The sequence below is a fragment of the Lutjanus erythropterus genome, chromosome 8 (genome assembly GCF_056507025.1).
Source record: "Lutjanus erythropterus isolate fLutEry1 chromosome 8, fLutEry1.hap2, whole genome shotgun sequence".
NCBI lineage: Eukaryota > Metazoa > Chordata > Actinopteri > Lutjaniformes > Lutjanidae > Lutjanus > Lutjanus erythropterus.
In genome coordinates this window covers 1,929,946-1,953,467 of record NC_139324.1, presented here as the reverse complement: position 1 = coordinate 1,953,467, position 23,522 = coordinate 1,929,946, and the positions used below count along the sequence as shown (strand labels likewise).

The following is a 23,522-nucleotide window of genomic DNA, read 5'->3' as shown; positions in this document are numbered from 1 at the left end:
GTCCCTCCAGATTTTCACTATCAATTTCGGTTGCTGATCAATCAAGAAGCATTGAAATGATAACAGTTTGTCAGATTCTACATTTATACAACTTGCAACCTTCAACACAGCAGTACACCATTTGAGCTCTCAGTGTGACATCAGAGAAAAATGGCTGCCATGTGAATACAGTGAATAGTAAGATATTGGCTGAAGTCACAGCAGAAGAATTGAGCCAAAACATCTCTGTTTTCAAGAACTTTGACCACTAACCATGAACAATGATAACTGCTCATGGTTGAATTTTGATCCCATCTCATTTTGTGCACATGCAGAGTCCTTTGTAACAGAAAGGCTTATTCATTTAACAATTAATGTGGGCTTGGGCCCTTACAGGTTGCATTGCTGTGGCTTAGGAGGTAGAGCAGGTTGTCAACTGGGAACAGAGTTGGCGTGTCAATGCTGATGTCCTCCTGTTTACATGTCTCAAAGTGTCCTTGAAACCTCAGGTTTCTCTCCAGCACCTGGGGATACACAAGCTGGCACATTCATGATTACTCACCCTTCCCCCTGGTTGGGTGGGGTCCGGTTTGCCAGTGGATGATCTAAAGAATGCCACTTTAGTTAAAAAAAAAAAAAAAAAAAAAAGTTTAGTTCAGTTTGTTTGGTTACAAATATGTTGGACAAAAGCAACAGAAAATCAGATACAGTATGTAGACAGCATGGTACCTGGGCAAGCACATAATAATGAAGGGGTTTTATGGTCATTCTTGGGATTTATTTAATTTCTAAAATGCAGTATTATCAAAATGAGATGGTTGGTTACACAGGGTTAGTTTAGCTGAGTTGTTTTCCTGAGAATAAATATAATGTAGATCATGTGTGTCTTATCACTGACCCAAGTGAGCAATCAAGACCAATCATGAGGCTGCTCATGTTACATATCGCAGAGAGAAGTCAAAGGGTTTGTCTTCAAGCTCAGAAGAAATAATAGTCAATGGTCTATGAATGTGCCACAAGGCAATAGAGTCATAAATGTCTAATAATAAAGAAAAACCGTGTGAATTCTGGGTAGATTTGATATTACCTTTTAACGAACGAATCTATGATCCCCAAAGCCAATTCCGTCTTTGGAAGGACGCTGTAAAAAAAAACTATTTAAGTTTTGAAATGTACTAAAATAAGTTTCCCAACCTATAATCTTCAATTGAGATTATTTAGTTACTGTTTTCATTAAATAAACTTGAATTTTTGAGTTTTAGAAACTAAGAAATGTTATTATTTGGTCATTATTTTGGTGCTTTAAAATTATGTGGTTTAAATTTAAAATTTTAAAAATTGACCATTATTCACTTTCACTTCCTTGAGTTTACTCACTATTTTTTCAAAATACAATTTATTGGGTTTCTACAATTCAAAGATAAGTTTTTCTAACGAAGAAAAGTAAGTAACTAGTTGGGCTCAAAACTCAAAACTCTATGGCAGTAAGTTGTTTCATTTATCATACAGGAATTTAGTGTCAACTAACCTTTTCTCATTAAGTTAATGCAAATATACAAGTTTTATTTATTCAAGTTAATAAAACTTTAAATTCTAGAACTGTTTTAAGAACTTATGAACATGAGTTCTTATAACTTGAAGTTTTTTGACTTGAAATGATGGGTTGGATGAACGTACTGCACTGAGTTCAGTCAGCTTAGTTTCTAAAGAAACACGATCAGCATATTAGCAGACTTCCCAGCATGCATTGTTTGAGAGCTCAAACTCTCTTGAGACCCTTCTTTTTTATAATTTGAAGGAAATTTATTTGTGTGTCTCTGATGCACATTAAGTCATCAATTGTTGAAAATACTGTAAACATTTTCTCAAATACAACTGAACTAATATCAAATTTATTTAACTAGTTAAGTTTGTTTTAAATCTTCACAAAATTACCTCAACTTGCCTTTTTAAATTCAGTCAACTTAATATTCTAAGGGAGCCCGAAGACCAACTTTTTCAAGTTAAAACATATATATATTTACAGTGCAGATTATGTATTTGTATTTACATTCATTTAAGTGTGGAATTTGAATCAAATGCATGGAGATGTGGAAACTGCCTAATGTATGCCTGACAGTTACTTTTGGCTGCTGGTCTGTTGTACTATAACTATAAAAGTAATAATGCTCACACTCACTCAGTTACTCAGCTCAGGCCAGACACCAGTTCAAGAGGAGGAAGAGGACCAAAATTAACTTCATTTCACCTTATTCACCCTGTCCATGCCCTATGGTGAGAAAAACCAGCTCACCGGATTAGCTGGAGCAGTTCATACAAGGGCAGCCTTTAGAGCCTTTCCTCTGGGAGACAAAATAAAAATACAGCCTAACTTCATCTTGATTTCCATTTCTGTCTGTTTCCCCAAGGAAGGCATGACACAGCAGAATGGAACACTTACTGTAGTTTATGCACACACACACACACACACACACACACACACACACATATACTCGCTCTCTCACCTCTTTGGTTACCTCTGGCTGCTCATGTAAAAATATTAAAAAAGACAGTGTTTATTTAGTAAGAAATGATATTCGCCCGCCGGGCGGTCTGACTGGTCGACAGCAGTTCCAGACTGAATGCAGATGTCAGTTTCTGAAATGTCCCCAAGATCTTTACCATGACCTTAAATGCACCAACCACATGTCATAATTTAACCATAACCTAATACCTACCCATAATTCTAATCTTGCATCTCAGCTGCTGTGCTTTTGACTTTGCTGTGTTACCAATCATGTTCTCTTCCATGTTTTATACATCTACTCTCAAATTTTGATGTTTGAGCCTGTTTTAACACATCCATGGACCACAATTTCAATTTCAAAGGCCAACCTAAAAAATGTATTAGTTTAAGTTAAGTGTATGCTATATTTAGGATTTTTTTCACCACTTTATCTTGCTGTCAGACAGTCTTGTCTGATTTGAAAAGCCAACCAAACTCCATTGGTGAAACCAGTAATTTTACCTCTCTGACCACAGGAGTTGCTGGTCTATTGCTGCCTCGATTGGTTAGTTTGTTTGCATTATTGTGGGTCTTCTGTGTTTCAAAGGGTTAGTTCAGGTTCACTAAGGTCACACAAACAAAGTAACCAATCAAGTCAGCGATAGACCAGGAACTTCTGTGTTGTCCACTGTTAAATTACTGATTTCACCAGTGAAGTTTGGTTGGGTTGGATAGAGGGATATATGGCCTTTCTATCAGTGCTTCCCCATCAGAATAGGCTGTCTGATGGCAGTTTAAAGTGGTGTAAATATCCTAAATATGCTGTACACTTCAGCAGATTGTTTGGGGTGTCTAAAATACATTTTACTACCGTGCACAGCAGTATGTTGCTTTGCTCTTTACTCCGGTACTCCTGCTACTTCTCCAAACTGGGATTGTGCCAACCGCCATCATGGCCTTGTGCCTCAACCAATCCCACTTCAACAATCTGGACTATCCATGTAATAAAATTAATATAAACTCATTTCTGCCTGGAAAGTGGAAAATCAGTCTTAATGCAAAGAGCGCCTAGGAAAATAATTGACAGAAATGTAAATATGCATTTGCAGGTGTATTTTATTGGCATTTTCCTTTAACCATTTCCAATGTATTTCTTAAGTTACACCTAAACATCACCAAGCACCAAGGCCTCAAAGTAATATATTAGTCACAATTTTGCCAAATTACAATCATTACCTCAAATCATGTAAATGCCCTTTAAACCACTCTCTAAACACATTTCCACACAGGTGATTAGCCTTTTACTGCTCATTTCCCTGTTCCTTTATCCAAATTAAGTGGCTTCCCAAGCTCACCACTCTTTTACATGGTAAATCATAGCCAGGTCCTCATTATGCTGAATTCAATAAAATATGATTTGTGGGTCAAGGAAATTGAAAATGAAATTACTTTTGAACTGGGGGCAAAGCCACCTCCTCTGTAACAGTTTCCCATGGCATACACAGATTCCCACTCACCCATGGAGCCTTTTCCTTCTGTTATTGGATGGTCTTCTGTCAGCTGGAAACTCAAACAGACACAAATTTGATTTGTGATTTTTCCAGCATGGAACGCATTTTGCCAGTTAGACAGGATGTTTTATTTGCTCACAGTCCTAAAAAGGGCATTTCAGACTGCTGCTCACAGAAATGTTAAGACCCAGTGAGGTTTGTCTCTGAATTACTCAAGACATCACAGCTCGGCCATGTTGACCTTTTTCGTTTTGACTTCAAACACTTGTGGCTTTACAGGTCACAGATTTGAGGACAACCCTGGGGTGAGACGCCACCTGGTGAAGAAGTCGTCACGATGTCAGATGACCCGGACCAGCAACAGCTCCACACCGCTGAGCAGCCTGAAGAAGAAGAAGAGAGCAGCAGATAAGCAAACTCATGAGGTTTGCAACAACTCCCTCCTTCTCCCCCCCAACTATATTGATCTGCATACTGATTGCAGGGCGAACACTTCAAGGCCCCACTTTATTTTACAGTTCACTAATGAGACATAACAAGCTGTACTTTGTCTAAAAACTAGAGGCATGTCCTTTATTAGACATTAAATAAACACAACTATACCATAAGTAAGATAGACACCATGCAACTAATGATACACTAACAAGCCATACATTGTATCAAATTAGACAAAAACTAGAAAAAAAATTTCTTTATTATACAGTATTAGACCATTTTTTAGACTTTAATACAGTGTAATTTGTGACAAATTGCAACCAAACTGCACTGTAAACTAAAGTGTATTGTTTCACACTGTAACTAATGTGGATGAGGTTCTAACAGTGGGAAATAACACACTTTATTTTACAGTACAGTTCTGTTGTAATCTGTTCCAAATTATCTAATGTAATTAAAGTCTAATTTAATAAAGGGTCTAGTATTGTCTAATAAAGAAAATTTTGGCTCTGGTTGTCATCTAATTTCATATATATTTTGTAAGTGTACCATCAGGTGTATGGTGTCTAATTAGCACATAATTACTGTCAAATAAATAACATATTTTTAGTTTTTTGCCTAATTTGTTCTAAACTACCACTTATTACTTCTTATTAGTGCAACTTTGGGTGTATGCTAACTAATTAGGGTATAGTTGTTTAATGTCTAATACACAACATATCATTTTTTGCTGAATTTGATACAAAATACAACTTGTTACGTCTCATTAATTAACCATAAAATAAACCGTGACCCACTTGAAAATGCAGGCGACTTGAAAACATTTTTCTTTTTTTTTTTGTTTTAAATCTCATATTTAAAGCAGTGTTCACTTGGCTTCAGAGAAAGTACCTGCTATCACAGCACTGACATCTTATCACTTCATTAAGTCCTTTAGGCTAAAGGTAATATGATTAGGTCACATTTGACCTCCCCTCGCGTTCACCAAACTCCCTTTACAGAAACAGTACATTTACAGTAATTATATATTTCATTCAAACTTGACAGAAATAATTGATCCCCCACTAAGTCCCACCTCCAAACAGCAACTGTCCAATCATAGCTTAGGAACCGTAACTAGAGCTGTCAAGCTTTCCATTTCTCTACATGTTGAAGCAGTTTGCAAGAAGCTCAGAGAAGAGTGACACTCAGCTTTTCATGAGTCTGGACAGTGATGTCTTTTCTGTAGTCTCTTAAAAACATGAAACACAGCAGCACACACGTGGTGAATGGATTAAACTCTGTCTTCAACTACTCTAACATTAGCTGCAAACTTTAGCATGTCCAGCTAAGTAACACTAGCTTACTAGCCGCAATAACTTTACCTCTAGCCAATCTCGTTAGATCCCACTGCATCTGCATTTGTTCTGTGGGGGTTTGAGGAGGAGGATGTGGACTGATGCAGAATCAAAGTGGGTCAACGTTGATGCATCTCACTCTGGCTCGCTGTCTCAGGACTAAGCTGGGTTTGCTTAGCTCTTACCCCTGTGTTCTGCGATCGCAATCCAGCTGGTCTTGCTGGGTGACCTGTCACAAAGTCCGCTGCACTAATCGAGTCCCTGCACTTCCTTTTCCCACATTAATGAGTATATTTCTGTCATCCATCATGTAGATATACCTGCCATATTTCAGTATCTGACTGATGTTTGCTGAGATGTAAGCTAGCTTTACCCTCAGTCTTTTAGCATTAGCCTTATATACATAAACACTTTCACAGGGTTCTTGTTTTAAAAAGTGTCAGATGGAAACATTAAAATGTCAGCTGGAGACCGGCTTTTCAGCCAACTCAAGGAGAAAGCAAGAGCTTATGTCAGCCAGCTACACTTAATAAAATAAAATCTGCTTGTGAGTCATTATTTTAGCTAACAAAATCCACTGTCATCAGCTAGAAATGAGGAGCTGCTTTTGTTTACGTCTCTAATGATTCAAAGACCTTGTGTATCAACAATGACTCCCAATTTCGATGTTATATTTGCTACCATTATTACTATAAATGGCATACATGCAGTGCGAGAATAGAAAGTTTGGCAGGCTTAGCAGCAGTAACTAAGTAGGACGGGGCTTAGTGAAGGGTCAGTTGGTTGAAATAAAGCCTTAATTCACTGTTTCAGATGTGAAAAATTTTGACTCTACGTGTCATTTCTCCTTGCTGCTTCTCTGATGTCTGACCTGCCCTCTCGCTCTTTTCTTGAATTGTTCCACATGTAAGGCAGTGAATTAAGGTTTACTTTGATCAAACTAGAGTGGGTGATTGTTGGAACAGTGGAAAGAGGAGCCAACACATTTTTATTGAGTTTTATTTAGTTTCCGTCGAGTTTGAATAAAGATTGAAGAAGAATGAAGAAAGGTTTCTGTAAAGGGAGTCTGGTTAGTTCATAGAACAATAAAACAGCTGTTTCTGGTTAAACAAACCAGACCTTCCTCTGTTCTGTCTCTGTAAGGATCCTTTCCAAACACTTGGAATAACAATCTGAGCCTGTTAAAGGAAAAAACAAGCACTTTTAGTGGACTTCATTTAGCTCCTGGTGGCTACAGTAGTCTCCTTCAATTCTGGTCCAATTTCAAAAATTCATCAGGTACAAAAATACGGGAAAATAGGGTTCAGATGAAAAATAAGTAAGATACCCTTTAAGCCATGTATCATTTGGGTTTTATTTTTTTGCTCATATGTCTGCTCTACTTCATCTTCAGTTGTTCGTGGAGCTGAATGAGCTAATTGTGGAGAAGGACCATGAAATGCGTTGGAAGGAGCGGGCTCGCTGGATCAAGTTTGAAGAGGACGTGGAGGAGGAGACGGACCGCTGGGGCAAACCTCACGTGGCCTCGCTCTCCTTCCGCAGCTTGCTGGAGCTTCGTCGCACCATCACACATGGTAACCTGCTCCTGCACGCCAAACATCAGTATTCAACAAATAACTTAAATAATAATAAGTACACAAGCCAAAGACTGGATGTTGGTATTAGCAGCCAATTTGGTTCCTTGTCTTCCCGCACTTTCCTCCCACAGGCGCCATCCTTCTGGACCTGGAGCAGAACTCTCTGCCCGGCATTGCCCATCTGGTGGTGGAGACGATGATCATCTCTGATCAGATCAGAGCTGAGGACAGACCCAGTGTTCTGCGGGCTCTGCTACTCAAACACAGGTCAGTCACCAGGCTAACACTCACTTTGGTATTTAAAAGACATCTTGTTTAATTTACCTCCCTCAAAGAGAACATTTTTATCAGTCGGTTAGATAATTGACTCTGGCATTCCAGGACAGGGCAGAGGCTTTAAAGGCCTCATCTGTAATATTTTTGACCAAATAATTATCAGGAATAGGTGAAAATTTAGCATTTTTTGCAGTTTAAAGGTGGCCAGGATTAAAAACACATGATTTTTGACTCCTGATTTGTGACATTACTGCAGAAAAGAAATATTTTAAAGTACCTGTGGCTGTCTTATCAAGTGAGTCCAACTGATCAGGCTCTCTTTGACTATTGCCCAAGTATAAAATGTAGGGTTATTCCAAAATACTGGATCAGGTATCAACCAGTATGCGAGCCTTTGCACCAAACCAGTGTGACTTAATCTATTAGCCCCAAATGAGACCCTGCTACTTCCCAGCAGCATTCCATATGCAAACTTTTTTTTTTTTTTTAGCTGCACAATAATAATCACATTCATACAGCTGTCAAAAATTACTGATAGTGATGTACTGATATTTTGCAGGAATCAATTAGATTCTTAAAGGACAAATCTGTAATATATTTACTGTGCTAAATCATAAAATGACAATGATAAGTCATCAGAGATTAAGGAAAATGTTAAGTTGAAATACTGGGTTCACCGACAACAACTCTATAGCCAGCATGCTCTCCTCTGAAATTCTCATTCCGGTGCAGAAATATGGTTTTTATTTGCCTTTTTCAGGTTAATTAGAGTTCAAGTCTCAATAAAATAGGAATCATTAAAAATCTTGAGATTTAGAAGGAGTAGATGTTAAAAACAGTTAAACTGAGCAATATGTTAATGGAGTCTGGCAGGCAGAAGGCAGAGAGTCACTGAACTCAAACTCCAGAGTGTGTATTTTCAGAGCAGTGGACATGTTATTTGTCAGGATAACGGGCTTAGCTTTACCTCAACAGTTATGAACAGCTGATCAACTGATGGTGCAGGACTTGCCATCGCTTTTAATTGTCCAGTTATGATGTTGCGCTCGTCTTGGCCTGTATCTAACCTGCCTGAGCTTAGAGTCTAGGGAGGAGGTGTTGGTGGGAACTTACTTCACCCATAGATTGTGTATTAAATAGGGCTTTTACCTTTTTAGTATACTGCTGTTTCGACTGCTGTGCTCATTTTTGAAAGCTAAGGTCTTACATTTTGCCCCTTTAAGAGCTCCACTAATGAAATATGAGTATGCTGAAGTGGCAGTACTTATTCATTCACTATTAGGAATACCCTAAGAGAATTTCAGCACAATTAATATGTGAATCAAATTTAATTTTATTTATTATTCACACAGGAAAACTGGCTCTGTGCTGTTTGCTATAAACATATAGACAAAGAAAAGATATTTATTATATTTCTAATGAAACAAATTATCATGGAAAATAATGCTACTGGGTTATAAACTCATTACTCTGTGTTCTCAAAGTTCTTAAAACTCTACTGTTGTCCAAAAACACAAAATAATCAAAAAACACATCAGTGAGCCACACTGTTGTACTGGGTGACATGTCCTCTCATTACTATGAACACACAAACATACTCTAGTTTATTATTAAGTCAATCCCATGTACACTCCTGCTGGAAATACTCTCAGGAGCAACCTAATGTGCATTAATTTGCTGCTGGAAATAGTCCTCAAAAATGCCCTATTTACACTTGTTTGGGTTATTTTTATAATAACTACAGGACTGAGCTTTTTGAGGAAATAATAAAAACTATATATTCATATGTTTTAAAAACACAGTATGTTCAATTCTTGAATTGATGAAGGCTTTCTTCTTTTTGCATGTTTGATCTGAAAGCTTGAACAATGTGCAGTTTCGGCCTGTGGCGTTACCATGGCAACAGATCTCAAACAATCCTAATCCCATTTAATACAAAGTCAGATGACTTACCCACCTGCTCCAGAAGACAGGCCCCTGGAAACATTGTTTTCTTAGATTGAGGTGCTTCTTTATCCATGGATTAACAGACCTGCCAGCGTATGGTTCTGTGGAAGCTGCTTTGTTTACATTTAGATCGAGGGTTACATGTTTGCACATCAGCATGAAGAATAAAATCCCAGCCCTCTTTCTCATCCTCATTAATCATCATACTGCAGTAGAGGTTACAGAAAGGCAAACTCAGGGGAACTGAACAGGGAATTTCCAAGTTGTGACATTTAACAACATTTGGCTTGTCATCTGCTGTACTTCCCCGGGGTTGACTACGTTTCAAATGTCAAGACTGCGCTGGAGCTGCACCGGGTCTTAAAGCCTTGACAGTCAGATTGAAAGCCTGGTTCTTCATTGTGTGAGCCATCCGGGCCCTTTGATCTCTGTCTTTGTGAAGATCTTTGCCCCCTCTGTCTGACTTACTTATGTTTCACACACAAAAGAGTGGGTGTTTCAATCTGAGGCTCAAAACTACACAGCATTAGGCATCTCAGATTATAAAGTAAGGTGGAAGGATAGAGGATGGAGGTGGAAGTTCAGGACTTACAAGTTCCAGTTTTGGCAGGAAACAAAGAACAGACAGAAACTATAAAGCATGTCATGAGTCCAATAACAACATTTAAGAAATAGTTAGGAAATAAAAAACTGTGCTGGGTTGCATATGACTCAAAGTGAAAACCAGTGATATATGATCTAAGGTTTAAACTGTGTTCAAGGACCTCTTGTAGTTGTGGTGATTCTCAATTTTCAAAAAATCTGCGTAAAACCTTTATATAACCTACAGTAGGGCTGCAACTAATAATTATTTTCATTGTTGATGAATCATTCGATTGTTTTATTTATTATTTTCTTGATTAATCAGTTAATAGTTGTTTGTTTTAAAATGGCAGAAAATTGTGAAAAATGTCAATCAGTTTTTTCCCAAAGCCTCAGATGACATCTTTAAATGTCTTATTCTAATCACAGCTCAAAGATATTCAGTTTACTGTCAGAAAGGAGTAAAGAAACCAGAAAATATTCTTTCTTTTCTTTTTTTTTCTTTAAAAAAAAAATGCTCAAACCGATTAATCTATTACCAAAATAGTTGGCAATTAATTTGGTGCTGCATTAATAATGGACTAATTGATTAATTGTTGCAGTTCCAGCATCTAGTGAGTGCTGGCTTCTCACTTGTCCTAATCAGCCAGTAGGGGCTGCATGTTCTCAACAACTGCTAGGCTAAAACAACAATTACCTACCTGCATTGTTTGGGGAGTAGTAGGACTAGTTACATGTAATTAAATTACAAAATAAATGTAACAATTACTGAAAAAGATTAAATTCCAGTTAGAGTTGCCTGGCGGACATCTGCACTCTACTGAGTGACCTCTTCTAGCTCAGTTTTGTATTGGTGATATGTTTAACTGATGCTCATGATGTTCTGTCCACAGCTGAAAACTCACTAAAAATTAAAGTACAAAAAAAGGATTTAAAAAGAAAACAAAGTTATAGGCTTGGTACAAACACATGAACTTGCTAGCTTGAAACCAGCCATTCTAACTATTTTGTTACCTTTAACAAATCCAGGATCATTTTGTTTCTAAAATGCTTGGTTTGAGATGAGGCAGACTTAAAACCCAGGATTTAAGATGAAAGGCAACTGACTAAACACCGAGCTATTTGGGTGCCTTCATTCCAGAGGTTTACTGATTCTCGTCAGTAGGGTCAGGGTTGTTGTTTCAGCCTTTGGGTTTTTGGTGCTTCTTGGTTTCTGCATGAGCTGGTTCTTTCCAGTCAGCCACCACTGGTATCAAGTTCAGTGGTGTTGGTGGAAAATATTGGGTGTGATATTGTCAAACCAGTGGACGTGTATGTGAATAAATTTATCATGGGACACAACAAAATTTGTTTTCAGGCGTTAGGGTCTGAATTCAAAAAGGCATTAGCGACCAGGGCTTGCCTGCTAGAAAACCTCAAATTCTCTCAGCTGTGTGCTCACAAAACACTCGAGGGGTGTTACATCATATCCTGCACGAAGCTAAATGTAAAGTCAAATAAACACAAACACGTGGAGGCAAAACATGTGACATGTCAACTCCTTTCAAATGGTGCTCACTTATTGATCGGCACTTGTATTGACATGCCAGCTGAACTGCCCTGACACATATGACCAATGGAATAGTGCTCTACACATAGTGAATTATGGATTTTTCACAGTTACATAATGAAGGAAAACAGGCTAATGAAATGTCAGCTGTCATATTGAATTTCCAAAAGGAAAGATAGGCCATGCCTGTCGAAAATTCAGATTGTCATCATGATCCAGCTTATGTATTTTGTGTTTTCAGGGAGCATTTTAAATGCTGTTCTGCATGCAGTTACAGGCAGAAATGGTCATTAGAAACAGCATATATCAAGCCTCTCCAACTACTTTATGTGTCAGGTCAGCCATTACTGTAACTAATGGATGGATTGCTGTGAAATTTTGTTCAGACATTCAAGGTCACTTGATGAAGCCTACTGACTTAAAGGGACAGTTCAGACTTTTTGAAGTGGGATTGTATGAGGCAGTTAACAGAAAATGGCAGGTGGGACGCCCCCACATTGAAGAAGCAATAGGAGCACCAGCATGAAAGCTAAGCAATGTGCTGCTGTAGGTAGACAAATCTGAGTCTTTTTTGGAAAGAAGATCAGTGTGTTTTATGGCTCGTTGGTCTAGGGGTATGATTCTTGCTTAGGGTGTGAGAGGTCCTGGGTTCAAATCCACGACGAGCCCTTATAAAGAACAGTTTGGGTGTCTCAAGTCTCTAAAATTGATACATTGGTGAAGTGGACACCCCTTGAGGCACCTTGTCTTTCTCTCCAGAGGAGACTCTCTAGTGTTCCCCTTGTAAAAAGCACTGTGGGTGTGGCAAGTCTCTAAATATGATATGGTGATAAAAGGGAGGGACCATCTCATTAAAAGAGACTCTACAGGGTCCATGTTGGCATCACTGCAACTTTCCACCCCCAATGCAGGGGAACCTGCTAACATCATTTAACCAAAACAAGGCCTATGTCTAATCTGTAAATGTATGTGAAAGCATTTTTTCAAGACATAATGAACTGGCAAATGTCAGATTAGCTGGTTTCACTGAGACCACAGTGGAGTAACTCGTAAGTCTCGTAAAATGTCTGCACACTGCACATGGTAGTATATCATTCTGTATATATTTTAAAACTGTAATCCCCATTTTTAATAAATGTAACTTTAATCTGATTATATCTTTTTGTACCTGTAATGGAATAAAGTTCACTTTTACTGTATCCTACTTATGTAATCCATGCATACAAGTTGATGCCCATTAACTTTTTTGGAGCTGTTGATCCTTTCACACATGCCTCCTTAAGAGATGGAGTTTTCCCAGTTGTCACAGAATTGTAGGTATTAAAATTTCCTTTTTGCAGACTCCTCATCCACATTGGCTATAAAGTTCTCAACTTTTATTGCGTGATAAAATCAAAAGCTAAAAAGAACAGTTAAATGCACCTTGGGGTGAGATTGTTTTGACATCTGCTGTTGGAAAACTTTCACTCAGTTTTATTTTCCAAACCTCATTTTATTCTTCTGTCTGTATCAAGCTCTGCTAAACCACTGGTCCTGTCTGGCTCCACCTCTGTCAAGCCAGAATGGTACAGCCCAGGTTAGATCAGTGACAGTAATCTTAGATGGACGATGCTTTGGTGTGAGGACACTTCAAAAGTTTGGATTAGGCCAATAGATTATAGCACGTAATTTAATATTACTAACACTGTGATGACAAAATGTGCATGGGAGACAGGTTTTGCACACACAAAGCGACACAACAGATGAACACAAAATAAGCCAGCCAATAGGCTGGCCATCATGTGCATATTCCATCTTTCACAGCCTTTCCACATAAATTCCCAGCATGTTACTGGCTGCTTCCACTGGGAAAAAAAAGCACTCATGTCATTAGAGTCATCACCAGTCTGAGATACCAGATTTACAACATGGAAAGAAACACATCGTGGTGCTGCTAAAATTTAGCTCATCGCTTACTCAAGCCACTTTAAAGATCCTCTGGACGCGTCTGGAGCACAATTCACATCAGTGTCACACCTAGTTCTTTTGTCCCGCAGTGCTGTTGCGTCCAATTTGGGCGCCGTCTTATTGGACCTTTAGGGCCTAATGAGTTAGGTGAGATCACCACTGGACTGAGCTGTGATGAAATGAAACAGTGTTAAAGATCTTGGCTGGTGTGACCTACTAAATACTTCTCTTTAAGAGGGAGAGAAACGTGCTTAAACTCACATGCACAAAGGCATAGCTAATAGGACGACACAGGCTGTTTATTGATGCTCTAATGCAAATGTCACACTTTGAAAAATTACTGTCAACTCAGATTTTCTTATTAGGCCTAATAATTAGCTTGAATTGAAAAATCGTTCAGTTTTAAAGGACTGTGCTGATGATATCCCTAAATTTATGACCTTTATTGCAACTGCATGAGGTACAGCTCTTTAACATGTCGAATGAACAGAAGATTAGGCAAACAAGAATCACAGCGGCACTGGTCATTTCTACAATCCAAATAACCCTGCAGCCCTCTTAATTAAAATACTTTATAATGGCAACTTTTCATTTTTTACAAGTGAATATGGCTCTATTGTCCTTTATTTTAATGATGGTTTAATTTACCCTTAAGCTGGAGAGATAATAAGATAAACATTCCTGTTGAGGTTTCTGATACCTGGGAGAAATATATTGATATATCTATGAAGGAAAATAAATGCAATGTTGTGATCCTGCAACTTGGTAGTGTGTTGCAGAAACACCTGTTAGGCCTTCCACTATGCTGATAGGATAGTTTGTGTGTTGCTCTGAGTGACTGAAGAGTCATGAGTCAGTTAAGTCGTGTCAGCACTCTCTATCACATAAAGTGGTAGTGGAACTTGGAATTTTTGGCTTTAGTAGTATATAACATAAAAAAAAATCCCATTACTAACTACTTTTTAGCCATACTAGCGGTGGGGCCAGGACGAGATCATATGTGCATGTTTGGGTGTTCAACCTGAAGCTTGTCTGCAGCTAATCTAGCATACTACTGGACCAATCAGCCTGAATTTTTGTGCACATTTATGACTATTATGCTCAAGGACCTCTTGTTTCACATTTTTAAAAAATATATTGAAAAACCTACATATATATACATTCTATACTGACTGCTGACTCCTGACACCTCTTAATCGGCCACTAGGTCCTACAAGTCTTCAACAGCTGCTACTCTAAAAATCTCCTCTCCACTGAGTGCACTCTGCTTAATATTTTATAAAAGGCCACTGTAAGATTGTGACTTATGACATTCTTAGGTGCTGCAGATGGTGCTGAGAGACAGGCCTTATTTCCCATAATGCATTTCTGAGAGTAAGAGACCAATACCAGCACTAACTACCTAGCTTGGTCAGCAAGATGCATCTGTAATTTATGGTGCCTGTAATAATAACTGGGATACTAATTTTGTTTAGCAAAAAACAGCTCACAGCTAGCTGTAAACTTAACTTGTGTTTTCTTGTTTTTTTTTTTTTCCTTGAAGCCATCCGAGTGATCTGAAACATCGTTTTCACCGCCACCAATCGTCCAGCAGTCTTCATGGCAGCTTCAATCACAACCACGTCCCAGACCCCAATCTGCCCCTGGTGGCAGAAGAACAGGACGAGCATGTGGATAACAAAGGACCGGTGTACGACCCAAAACAAGATGTGTTTGTCAGCCTGTTTGTAAGTTTCCTCTGTCTTCTACAACGATCTTTATTTCACACACTTCCTTTACTCTTTGTATCAGTGTGAGAGGCTGGTGACAAAGATATATGCAACATAAGATCTGGGTGATGACAGATTGTGACAGAGTTGAAACAGTGCAGGCAGACAGTGCAGTAACTACGAAGCCAAAGTAAGTGATTAACCAGTTTTGACAAGAATCCACAAGGATAATTGAACTCAGCTATCGAAATGGACAGAGATAAAAGCCACATTGAGCTTGTCCTGTTCTAGTTTATGGTTTGCATTAGGTTCTCAGAATCAGCAGTAAGCACAGATTTAAGCGTGATTACACTAAATTCCTGATGTGAGGCCTGTGGCTCTCGCATTGTTCTGTGAAACACCCCTCCATGAGGTCAGAAGTTGTGTAGGTAGTTCTTGAAGTCAGAGAAAACGAGCCTTTCTGTGCCACATGTGTTGAATTATGTTCTTAGTCAGCTTACAGGTGCTTCTAGTTAAAGCTTCTTGATGCATTAACTGTGAAAACTTAATGTTCCCCATGGCTTAAAATGTTGCCAATTTTAAAACAGCCTATTAAAAAGATTCAGTTCAAACATAAAGAGCCAGTCATCCAGTTTAAAATGAACTACGCAGGGGTATTAGATTATTGTTCATACACAGGTCTCTTCCTACAATACATTCATATTATATTCATTTATTGTTCCCATGCTGTCTTATGGTGTCATATCATGTGGGTTGGAACAACAGTGTGGATATATTTTTTTTTCGTTCTGTTGCTCCTCCAAGAAATCTCTCCACCCTCTGCCTCCTGAGAGCCATCCAGCCGCAGCCAGATCGATGAAACTCCTTGCCAAGATTCCCAAAGATGCTGAAGCTGTCATCGTTTTAGTGGGTAAGCTCTGGGAGGTTTGACAAAGTGGATTAGTTCGAGGAATCATGTCTTTTCTTTTCCAAGATTTTATAAACTGCTAAGACAAGAATCTGCTCATTGTAACTTCTCCATTATGGTTCAGATACAAAAACGAAATAAGTACCTCACATCAGTAGTAGGGATGTTCCTGGTGACTAATTTCCCAAATATAAAATGGAAATTTTATTTTAGATTAGTCAACTAGTCTAAAAGTAAGGAATCATTCAGAAAACAGTCAAAATTGAGCCCAGTTTAATAATAGATGTTTAAACATTTTACTAAAAAATATTGGCTGTATTAAGAGACATTTCAAATTGAAACCAAATCACATTCTTTAATAGCCAAATTTTATGTTAAGAGAGAAGTATGTAATATATTTACTGTAATAAAGCATAAAATAATCACGATATGTCAGCAGACATTTGGGAAACATGCTAAACTGAAATACTGGCTTTTTTGACAGCAACTCTACAGCCCACATGTTCCCCTTTCAAATTTCCGTTCTGGGCTGAAAAAATGTGAGGAAAAGCAAATGTTATTGTTTGCATGTTTCACGTTTATTAGAATTCAAATTAATGCTGAATGTTCGCTGAAAGAGTAAATGTCTGTTTATGAGTCATAAGATTAATACTCTTTTAGAAGGAGTAGATGTTTGTAACGATTAAATTGAGCAAAATGTCAATGGAGTCTGGCAGGCAGTCACAGTCGACAGTTATAAACAGCTGATCAACTTACAGTGGCGGACTCGCCCTAACTTCATTGTCCATTTTTATCGTTGTTTACCCACGGCTATTGTTAGCTGCCACACAGTGCAGGTAGTGTTAGCAGTGCTATCACTAGCAGCTTGCTCACCTTGCAGGTTAACGTTCACATGCTTGGACTGAATATGATTACAAATTGCTCTGGTCGAGTGGTTTTATGACAAGTTTATTCTGATGCATACAACCTTATTTTCAATTTCTAGATCAAAATACTGACAAACCGCACAGGTTTTATGAGATGTCATCTGTCCCACTCTTTGTTTTCCACTGTGCTGGATTACAACATCCAGCCATTAGTACATTAGCACTGCTGTTGGCTGTGGATGCAGCCCCAGCTAGTGGTGGCTGGCTGTTTAACATCTTAGCCACCAACAGTTGCTAATAGCGAGGGTAGCAAGGATGTCATATGTCTGTGATATGCCTTATGTGGAGGGATTTTAAACCTCTGAACTTGTTGAACTTGTTGTTGTCATTTTCTATCAGGTTGTGTTGAGTTTCTGGAGCAGCCTGCTATGGCCTTTGTCAGGTTGAACGAGGCAGTCCTTCTGGAGTCTGTGCTCGAGGTCCCCGTCCCTGTTCGCTTCCTTTTTGTTCTGCTGGGTCCTAGTCAGTCCAACGTTGACTACCACGAAGTTGGACGCTCCTTCTCCACTCTCATGTCTGACAAGGTAGATATGATTCTTTAAAGATGAAACACCACATTTCACCTATATGGAAAAGAAATAAATAAAATGTACAAGAGTTTCCCCACTGCATCCAATACTAAATCTTTGTCTTGTATGTACTGTATGTGTCATGCTATGATTTACTCAAAAAAATATGGATGTTGTTTATAAATGCATAGCAAATAGGGTTTTCCTTATATATCTTGTTTCTATATAATCAGTGGTGGAAAGAGTACTGAAAATCTGTACTCAAGTAAAAGTACTATGACATTGCTGAAATATTACTCAATTACAAGTAAAAGTACTAAGTATTCATCAAAAAAACTACTCAGAGTATTAGTTACTTTTAACCGATGATGTCACCATCATCTCTCCAGACTAGAGCTCTAAATTGTGTGTGCTTTGCTTTACCAAAAGTTAAAACACTAACAATCAATGAATCATTAATAATTGATTTGATATAAAACAAGTGTTTTTTTCCCCTCATTTTGATTGGCTGTTTTTTTCTTTTTTCTCTCATTTCAAGTTTTTATTTCCTTATTCAGCAAATGTCTCAAGCAGACAAAACAAAGCTAGATGAGGTGCAGTTACTGCCATGACTATTGATTAAATATCCATGACTACATTTTTAACTGGTTAAATTCTTAATGAAAAATCAATTAAAGATCATTGACATACTTTTGGTGTTTTGTTTTGCTTGTCCATATGTCCTGGTTTTCATTAGCTTTTTTGCTATCAAATCATTTTATTGGCTACAAAAAGGCAGATAAAAGGTCTGGATATGAATTCAAATTGTGAATGATTTTAATACTTAAGTACAAGTAAAAGTACAGACTTGAAAATCTACTCATAAAAGTACAAGAACCCCAAAAAACTTAATTACAGTAATTTGAGTATTTGTAATTAATTACTTTCACCCCTGTATATAATATTTGCATGATTTTGTATTCACTAATGGTTGCCCAACTCATGTGAGTTTACACATACCTGCAAATGCTATTATGTGTGGATTGACTGTCATATATACATGTAACATTTGACAAAAGTGATAGAACACAAATTTACTAAGGACTTTATGTCAGGTGTGATTGTTATAAATATTGACTCTTTGCTAAGCCATGTCCTCCTTAGTTACTGTTGCTAAGCCTGCCAAACTTTCCATTCACTGCATTTATGCAGCTTACAGTGATAACGGTGGCAGATTTAACATTGAAATTGGGGGTAATTGTTGAAACACGAGGTCTTTGAATCCTTATAGATGTGAATAAAAGCAGCTTTTCATTTCTAGCTGATGACTGTGGATTTTGTTTGCTAAAATAATGACTCACAAGCAGATTTCATAAGTGTAGCTGGCTGATGTAAGCTACTGCTAACTCCTTGATTCGGCTGAGAAGTCTGTCTCCAGCTGACATTTTAATGTTTCCATCTAGCACATTTTAGAACAAGAAATCTGTTAAAGTGTAAGTGTAATGTTACCTGTCACCAGCGCACATGGTGTAACGTTAATGCTGAAAGACTGAGGTTAAAACTAGCTTACATCTTAGCAAACATTGGTTGGATGGTGAAAGATGGCAGGTATATCTACATGATGGATGACAGAATTAAGCTCATTAACGTGGGAAAAGGAAGTGCAGGGACTCGATTAGTGCAGCGGACTTTGAGACAGGTCATCTAGCCAGACCAGCCGGACCACAATCAGCCAGCTGCAATAAGAGCTAAGCTAACTCGGCTTAGACCTGAGACAGTTGGTCAGAGTGAGCTGCATCACTGTCGACCCACTTTGATTCTGCATCAGCCCTCATCCTCCTCCTCAAATCCCCACAGAACAAATGCAGATACAGTGGGATCTAACAAGTTTGTCTGGAAGTAAAGTTACAGCAGCTTGTAAACTAGTGTTAGTTAGCCACACATGCTAACATTTGCAGCTTATGTTAGAGCAGATGAAGACAGAATTAAATCTATTCACCAGACGACAAAAAAACATGTCACCATCTAGACTCATGAAACAGAGTTTCACTCCTCTCAGAGCCTCCTGCACACCTTCAACATGATAAATGAACTGCTGGACATCTCTAGTTATGGTTGCTAAGCAGTTGTTGTTTGGAGGTGGGGCTTAGCAAAGGGTCAATTATTTACACGTTTCAGATAAAACATATAAACATTGAGTAAAATGAAGTGAATGATGTAATTTATTCACTCTTAAACCTTAATAAGTTAGATTTACAATTGATAAAAATATGCAATTTTGTACACAAACATTAAAATAAGTAAATATTACAGATTGATTATATTCGTCTCAGCCATATATTTGTAAGTGCCGTTATTCAGTGGCATGGAGGACATCCAAGGCTCATCATTTTGTCGTGTTTGCCAACATTTTTCACTGAACCAAAAAAACCCAGGCCAGAAAATGTTCGAGGTTTAGAAAGTGGAAGGAAATATGGAGAAAACATGCAATAAAATATTACATGAAACAGCCCATTTGATGACTTTGTGTTGCATAAAATCTAACATTATTACTTTCCAGACGTGAAGCCTAGCGGCTATGGTTTTGTACTGTATATGGCCATTGAAGACGCCTCTGAAAATGAATAACCGATTGGAATAATTTTCTAATCACTAATACAATGTCAATTCACAGCAAAGACCCTCTCACTACCAACAGATACTGTAGTACATACACAGTTATTGTTATAAATTGTAGATGAAATCCCTTGAGTTTGAAAGGCCTGTGTTAAGCTTCTGGTGATGACATTCAATTGTATTTTGTTGCAGAGTTTCCACGAGGTGGCCTATTTTGCTGACGACAGACAGGACCTCCTGAATGGTATCAATGAATTCTTGGACTGCAGCATCGTCATTCCACCCTCAGATGTGGCGGGCAAAGACCTCCTGAAGACGGTGGCGGACTTCCAGAAGCAGATGCTGCGCAAGAGGAAGGAAAGAGAACTCAAAAGGCACCACTCCTCATCTGGAATGGAGCTGAACAACAAAGGTGCTCTGCCGAGTAGCTAACGAGCCTTATTTCCAAGCCAAATTCCCAATTACTAGGTTTGAAGGAGGTACCTCTCATTCTATTAGTCCTGTAACGCAAAGACAGAGCAATCCCAAGCCAGATTTCTTTTAAATTGTGTGCAGAACATTCCCTGCATATGTATTGTTAAAAAACATAATCTGAAACGTTAAGTAGATGAAATGGTTGTACCTTTCAGTATTTTGAAAAATTAGATGATTCACCGCCTCAACCCCAAAAATCAAAAATAAAACTTTTTTTCTCTTGTGGTGCTGTTTATCAGTCTAAATTGTTTTGTTGTGAGTTGCAGAGTTTTTGAGATATTAGCCACAGAGATGTTTGCCTTCTCTTGGATATAATGGAACTACATGGCATTTGGCTTGTGGTGCTCAAAGCACCAAAAAATACATTAGAAAGACTCAACAGCAATGTCTCTTTTCAGAAATCATGAGTCTGTTATTCAAGATAATCCACATATCTTATTGTGAGAAGTTTTATGTAGGAACTGCTTTCTTTTTACTGAACTATACCTGGCAACTGAATCGTTGCACAGAAGGAAGTGTGCATCTACTCATTGGGGAGAGGCTTATTTTCGTGACTAGGGACTGATGTTTTTACAGAAGATTAGACATTTTCTATCCCAGGAACAGAAACACATTATTCTGTGAATCCTGGGAAGAGTACTTGTTTTATAGGAATAACTTCAACTACAGTCAAACCGCTTTTGTCGTATTTCAGACATAAACAAACCAAATTTCTTAAAGCATTCATTTGGTCTTGTGGTGGAAAATCTGAAAAGGAAAACAGGCACAAAGACCAAGATTGTTTTTGTGGTGTTTTAATTGGGCTGCAAAGGATCAGTACACAGTCACACAGAAAATGTAAAAGGAACTGATAATGAGTCAAGAATGTAAATCTGTTTTACAGGGTTAGGAGATGAAGGAGGTTGGGTCAGGATGGACCTGAACTGCTTATCGGGAGAGTGAGGATGTGATTGTGTTATCAGAAGTTGTTCTTCCAAAGGGAAAACAGCTGTATGTTCAAGGACCAGTAACCAGTTAGTGCCTAACAATACATGAGAAGTGACTAAGAGGAACAATAGTGACCAGTTCAGCATATAATTTTCCCACTACAGTCTTTTTAAAGTCATTTTATTAAGCTGAGACAGATTGATTCTGAGCACGATGCAGCAGAAGGCTCACCAGAATTAAAATAAATAAATAAAAGAAAAAAATCAATGCCTTTTGGGACCTAGTTATTATAAGGATCAGGGGCTGAAAACTTTCAACTATGTATACCTTAACAAAATCTTACATTGTTTGCTAGCTACTTATAAAGTTAACAAAACATTATGCTACATTATTTGCTAGCTAGCTAAAAAGTTTGCATACAAACATGGCTCAGCAGAGAAGCTCTAATCTCTCCCCTTTGTAAAAAATGGTTGTCTGAATTAATTCATCAGAATTTTCAAATAATAGAAGATACAAACTAATAAATAAATAGAAGAGGATTAAAAGATGCTGCCTGTAACTGGCAGACTGGTTTCACATATCGACCAGAGTGAAAATACCATAAAACTCAATTGGGGTGAGTCTGCCTCTAAACTTCCCTTGAAGAACATGATTATTTTGCTCAATCCATTTCGAAAAGGCAGCCATTTTAGTTAAGTTAAAAGTTAAACTTTCTCAAGTGTATGTAGAAAGCTTGGACCACAGTTTAAATTGAAATTTAAAATTTTGGTGCAACAGAAGCTAAAAATGAGGTTAAAATTTAATATTTCTTGATTTTAGGATAGTTTAAAACTTCACTGCACAGAAAACTTAAGCCATGATTTAGTTGGCTTTAAAAATTAATCCTTGTTTGTGCAAACTAGCCTAACAGGAGTAAATAGTACTCTTATTTAGGCCTTTTTTCAGCTCTGGATTAATACACATTTGTTCCTCTTGTGCATATTTAAGGTAGCAGACAGTAGAAGTGGGATGAACCCTACTACAGTGATCATATTCATGAAAATGTTCATGTTTATAGAGTAACCTGATGCAACAGTATGGTTCAAGTTTAAGATACACAGACAATACTGTAGTTCTTAATTAGCTTTGGTCTTTTCATAGCATTTGCTCACAAAAAGAAACAAAAACTAGAATTTTGTCAGTTTTCTTTGTTTCATTTTGGTGGTAGTGTTTACATATTACAGATTGTACCTTTAATGTCTGTTTAGGGTTCATTCCTGTTTTTTCCTGAGTTTCTGTATGTAATGGAGGCTTTAACCTTAACTTCCTAGAGGTGAATGCAGAGGAGGAGGAGGAGGGAGACCAGGAGGTGGACCCACTGAAGCGCTCAGGGATCCCCTTCGGAGGCCTGATCCATGACATCCGCCGCCGCTACCCGCACTATGTCAGCGACTTAAAAGACGCCCTGGACATGCAGTGCATCGCTGCCGTCATCTTCATCTATTTTGCTGCGCTGTCGCCCACTATTACCTTCGGAGGCCTGCTGGGTAAACTGACACTACAATACACTGGGATTCTATGTCATATTTATACCTGTTTTCTGAATATGTGTTTTTTTTCCACATGCAGGAGAAAAAACAGAGGGCATGATGGGAGTTACTGAGCTTATTGTGTCCACTGCAACTCTTGGAGTTATATTCTCGCTGCTTGCTGGTCAGCCCCTCCTCATCATAGGCTTCTCAGGACCCTTACTGGTGTTTGAAGAAGCCTACTACAAGGTACTTAATGTGAAAATGTAGAAATCATATGAGTTTACACAGTAATTACCACACAGTACATCACATACTACAGTTTTTGTGTTAGATGATTAG

General features: G+C 38.1%; 1 protein-coding gene across 3 annotated transcripts in view; it reads left to right on the top strand.

Moving 5' to 3' along the window:
• The window catches only part of slc4a3 (solute carrier family 4 member 3), a 101,782-nt gene that overhangs the window by 60,325 nt on the left and 17,935 nt on the right, over nt 1–23,522 (top strand). For all 3 annotated transcript variants that reach the window (XM_084724231.1, XM_084724230.1, XM_084724229.1), the window contains 9 exons: nt 4,255–4,400; nt 7,141–7,321; nt 7,456–7,591; nt 15,169–15,352; nt 16,139–16,244; nt 17,507–17,691; nt 20,464–20,683; nt 22,983–23,198; nt 23,281–23,429. In XM_084724231.1, the coding sequence (XP_084580357.1) occupies nt 4,255–4,400; nt 7,141–7,321; nt 7,456–7,591; nt 15,169–15,352; nt 16,139–16,244; nt 17,507–17,691; nt 20,464–20,683; nt 22,983–23,198; nt 23,281–23,429 (1,523 nt within the window). The remainder of the gene's footprint in view (nt 1–4,254; nt 4,401–7,140; nt 7,322–7,455; nt 7,592–15,168; nt 15,353–16,138; nt 16,245–17,506; nt 17,692–20,463; nt 20,684–22,982; nt 23,199–23,280; nt 23,430–23,522) is intronic.